We start from the raw sequence: 5,173 nt of genomic DNA on the forward strand, positions 1-5,173 counted from the left end.
GCCGTTATTATACCTCCTTGTTACGTAGCCCGTGAATATGAAGTGACACCTCATGACAAAAGTATGTTCTACAGGACAGCTGTGCACTGGTGTTATGCATTTTTTTAATCTAAAACAGAGATCTCGATAAACAAAACGCAGTACATAACGATGTGGTTTTCTGATATCTCAGGTTCTTGGCAAGCGGAAACAGTTACCAGTCCCTGGCATACAGCTTCAGGGTTGGAAAATCCACGATCTCAGAACTGATTCCCCGAGTGTGCATCGCTATATGGAAGGTTCTGCAACCGAGGGTCCTGCGGCGGCCGGATCAAGGACAAATGAAGACTATTGCTGACGAGTTTCTGTGGAAATGGAACTTCCCAAATTGTGTTGGTGCTATTGACGGGAAGCACATCCATTTGGACGCACCGCCAAACTCTGGTTCTGTGTACTTCAACTATAAGCGCAGCTTTAGCATCAACCTAATGGCATCCTGTGACGCTAGCTACAGGTTTACGACTGTCTACGTAGGTGCTTACGGCAGCGAAAGCGACGGCGGAGTTTTCTCGACGTGCGGCCTTGGAGAGATTGTTGAAAACGCAGAGGAAACGTTCCCACCTCCTGCAGCCTTGCCCAATGACGGCCCTGTGCTCCCATTTGTGATGGTAGCAGACGATGCGTTTCCTCTGAAAGCAAACCTAATGAAACCATATCCTGGTGTCCAACCACCAAACACTCTGAAAAGGGTGTACAACTACAGGCTCTCTCGAGCATGGCGGTGCATTGAAATGCATTCGGAATTTTGTGTGCCCGTTGGAGGGTGCTGCGAAACCGCATGAGCCTGCTGCCGAAAATGCTGTTCTGGTCTCAGGTGCTTGCTGTTGCTTGCATAATTACCTGATGCAGGAGGGGAGGTTGCAAGGCGGCTATTGCCCACCGCAATTTGTAGACACTACGAACAGTGTAGGCACGGTTACACCAGGCGAATGGAGGAACAACGTGGAGTCTCTACCACAAATAAATAGGCAAGGCTCTAATGCTTACTTCAAGAGAGCATCTGAAGTGAGAGACTGCTTCGCGGCCTATTTTCATGGTCCTGGATCGGTGAGCTGGCAGTGGAAGAAAAGAGAGAATTCAAGTTGAATTAATGTTTTGATATCCTGCCCTGTTTAAGCGACAGATGTCTGGACATCATAATTTTCTTTAACTGTGACATCTGCTTTTGATGTGACTCAGTTGCATAATGTGCCCAAATGTGGTCAGTACAATAAAATGTTTGGCAAGCACAAGCCACGTTTTGACAGTGCTTTATTTCAGTGCCAAGTGACCTTTTCACTGCATGGAATCTCCATGACGAGACTTTTCCTAAACGGATACTCTGAAACAGATAGCAAATAAATCGGACAATCGACTGCGCCCACGAAAAGCTACATGCCGGCTATTTAAACCATATATGAACGTGCATTTCTGGAGTGCGAATGTTTTGTTTTTTCTCAGCTTTACATCACTCATCTTAGCACACTATTTTAAATGGTGCACGCTTTTCCTTAAATACAAAGGCTGTAGCAAAGCTGGAGCGTTTGTGCTTGCCCAGAAGCTAGCAGACACACGGGACACTTCACTGCACAAGAAAAAGAAAAAAAAATGCGGGGAAATGTGTTGCACAGGACGTTTATTGCACATTTCGCGACACAAAATAAACTAAGCCCTTTACAAACCTCTACTGAACAAATTGCACATCTATACATTCGTTGCAGTGATCTCAGCTTGACGGCTTTACTTTTAGCACGTCATCAAAAAAGTGGCCATGGACAGCTGTAAAAAATTAAACGCAAAATGCCTACAGTGTGCGCCTAAGGTTCTTCAGCATCCGGAGGGTATGCTGCCTCAACTAGGAGGCTGTGAATTTGTAGTTTAATGCGCTCCTTCTTCCGGTCATCCACTATAGCCAGCAGCCCCCTTAGACACAAAAGAAAGTGTTCGTCTTCATCTGTTGTCGTGGCAGCTTTTGTCAATTCGTTCAGACGTTGTTGATTGGCGGCGAGAGCCGAAATCATGAAACCGTCGAGGTCATTTTTTTTTCTTTTTCGCGGGCCTGTTTACATTCTGGGGTCGCGTTTCAAGTGAAGACACGGATGCATGTCCCGTCGACAGCCCACCAGGGCTGGCGACGGGACACGCATTCGCGTCGCTACTCTGCACCGACAAAGCGTCAGCAAGAGACGAAGCATCAAGCTGGTCTTCAACAATTGGTGATATGTCTTGTGTGCTGTCGATGTAGAACGTGTTGCACAGCCCTTCCACAGTCGAGGTTGACTCGAGAGACTGGCCATCAAGTGACGCAGCAGCTGCGTTGTCTTTTTTTGACAAGCTGCCGGTGGCAAAAGAGAAAAAACTCATTAAGACGCTCAAGGCATAAACTCAAGCATACGGCCACTACACAGAGGGCAGCACATGCAGAGGCAAAAACTCTACGCTTGCACTCTCCAATCGTGCAGGTTGTGGTTAAAAAACAAATCTTCGCCAGTACTACGTGTAACTGAAGCACTTGTTTTAAGACTTTCATGTAAATATTGGTGTATAGTACAAAACAGTGAAATATTAGAGATGTGCAGCACATGCTTTGCAAGCACACGTGATGTTTTCTCAGTGCTTTAATTAAGTGCCAAGTGACCTCTGCACTGGGTGGAGTCTGCATGACAAGATTGTTCTAAAACTCAAATTAATTCTTTCCACCTGGCGGACAGTTTCCCTGCGCGTACACGCACATGCAAGAACTTGGTTGCCTTTAATCAAGCCGCCGCAGATGGTACAAAACATAACCCATGCGTTGTTGCAAAACACCACTGCTCTAGAGTATCAAGGAAGGTAACAGTCGGCATTTACCTCCGACGTTGTATGGCATCTGCAAGGAACATCAGGTGTGGCATCAGCTCCCACGTTTTTTCCACGTCCGCTGCGCCGCTGCCAGACTTGACGTACGTCTTTCGCAGGCGCAGGAATTTCTGCCTGAGACAACTCCAACGATGCTGCACCTCTGCCACTGCATCGCAGATAGAAAAATAAGGTGTTTGCAGATTATGAAGAGTGCATTGCACACGTTGGCAAAAACTCTCGCATAAAGAAACCTAATTGCTATCGGATTACATTGACGTTATTTTTAAAGGGAAATGTAACGTTTATGAACATTTCTGCAAAAAGCTGTAAAAGTTAGCTGTGCCAGCTTCAGTTGGGCGCCAGAGCAGCAACAAAAGAAAACGATTCACTTAACAGCTGATAACGCCCGACATGTGATTGCATAGCCGGTCACCGCAGACACTCAGAGTGACCCGATGCCATTGACAAACCTGCATTTGTTGGTCAGCGGCTCGACTCTCGACCAGCGGCGGGCGCAAGCTACGACTCGCGATTCCGTGAAGCAACTTGGAACATCGGTATACAATCGGAAAAAAGCTAAATTGAGCGAAAACCAATAAACGGACTGCAAAGAGATCCAGCTACGTTATGGCAGCGTCTTCAGGAACAAAATACGTGCATGCCGGCAGACACTACACGCTGCAATAAATATTTGCCTTGAATAAAAGGACTGGGACACACTCCTCACAAGTCCCCACGAGGACGACCAACTTCGGGCCGTCCAGAGGGCTCACGACCTGGCCGTCGAGTTTCAACTCCCGGTCCCGTCGTGAGCGCGGCCCGCAGACGAGGCCCCGTATAGAACCATCGCCTCCTCAGTCCCAAATAAAGTTATTTAGATAGATAGGTTTTGCAGCTCGTGCATTGTCAATATTCGCCCAGCTCCGAAATCGCCCTTCTCTTAATCAAGTAAATGGTAACGAATTTTGCCGCACATGCAGAAAAAAACAAAAACAAAGAGCACTTACCGCTTTGTTTCATGGCGCCCGCCACTTCCAGCCAGGCGTCGTATTGCAGCTGCTTATCCCGGTATGTTTTTAGCCGTTGGTCGTAGAGAACGGGTCTTTGACGCACTTCATCGACGAGCAACTCATCGCTGCACAATGAAGGTCCTTCCGCACTCGCCATGGAACTTGCCGCGAGAACACAAAGCAACGAACACGGGCAAGCCAACTCCGCAGACGCGCTTCTGCATGCCAAGACCGCCAAGACGCGCATGAAGACGCGGAATCTGGGGAGGCCGGAAGCCCCGTGAGCGGAAAGTGAAAACCGAAACTGCTTTGCTCATTGGTCGTGCCGTAACGGTCGCATCAGTAGCAGTCGTAAAAGTCGCGGACCCGCCAACATTTACGCCCGATACGTTACGTACTTTACGCTAAATACAACAACGTCTGAACAAGCTCATTACGTTGATTACGTTTACGGTCACGATCCTTACCGACGATCCGTACGTTGCGCACGTAGTCTGAACACGGCTTAACAAGTCCTCATGCGGCAAAGAATAATAGAGGTCTTCAATATCCATACTAAAGGCCTTACAACAGCCGCGGTTCTCCTCTGAGAGGAACTGAACTAGCGCCTGAGAATTACGCATATGAAAAGGGTCTGAAAAACTCAACGAGGTTAAGCAGTTCTGCAAATAACTAGATACAGCGACTTGCCAGGTGTCTTTCTCTGAAACGATTGCTCGAAACGGAATCTCGTTCTTATGTGTTTTGACTGAAAAAAAACAATTCTAAAGTATGTGATTTAGCCTTCTTGACACTACAAGCTATTTTCTCAAGATTATGTCTTAACAAAAGGTCGACAGCACGTTGCCTAACTACCGATGGCTTAAGTTTTACCGTCCTAAAATTCTATTCTACGGCTGTTAATGCTTTTTAACACGAAAGTGTTTTATGCCGGGGTCCACCAAGTATATCCGTCACGGATATGATGTTTATAAAATGGACGCCAACGGGTGAGAAAAAAAAACCAAGAAAAAGGTACGCCGCTGGGATTCGAACGCACGGACGGTGCGGCCGCAAGCGCCCGACGCCCTACCGACTAAGCTAAGTCGGGAGATGCTAGACACGGCGCGAACGCACCTTATATCTTTCACACATTCTCTTTCGCGGCGGGTGGAGCGGGGCGGTGCCGCCGTCTGTGAGATGTGAAAAGAAGTAATGCTTCACGATCGACACTTACTGGCGCTTGCTCCGAGATTGCACGCGATATCGGAGGGCCATGGTTAAAGCGTCTCGATACAGAGAGCGTAGGACTGGCCGGCTGGTGT

General features: G+C 47.7%; 1 protein-coding gene across 1 annotated transcript; it reads right to left on the minus strand.

Annotated features, from left to right (window-relative positions):
* Positions 1 to 1,835: 1,835 nt before the first annotated feature.
* On the minus strand, positions 1,836 to 4,026 carry LOC125758643 (uncharacterized). Its single transcript, XM_049416063.1, has 4 exons — positions 3,867 to 4,026; positions 2,869 to 3,025; positions 2,142 to 2,353; positions 1,836 to 1,972 (listed from the first exon to the last, which is right to left on the minus strand). Exons 1-4 carry the CDS (start codon positions 4,024 to 4,026, stop codon positions 1,836 to 1,838), a joined length of 666 nt encoding a protein of 221 aa, XP_049272020.1.
* Between the last annotated feature and the right edge of the window lie 1,147 nt (positions 4,027 to 5,173).

This window comes from Rhipicephalus sanguineus, chromosome 5, assembly GCF_013339695.2.
Source record: "Rhipicephalus sanguineus isolate Rsan-2018 chromosome 5, BIME_Rsan_1.4, whole genome shotgun sequence".
NCBI lineage: Eukaryota > Metazoa > Arthropoda > Arachnida > Ixodida > Ixodidae > Rhipicephalus > Rhipicephalus sanguineus.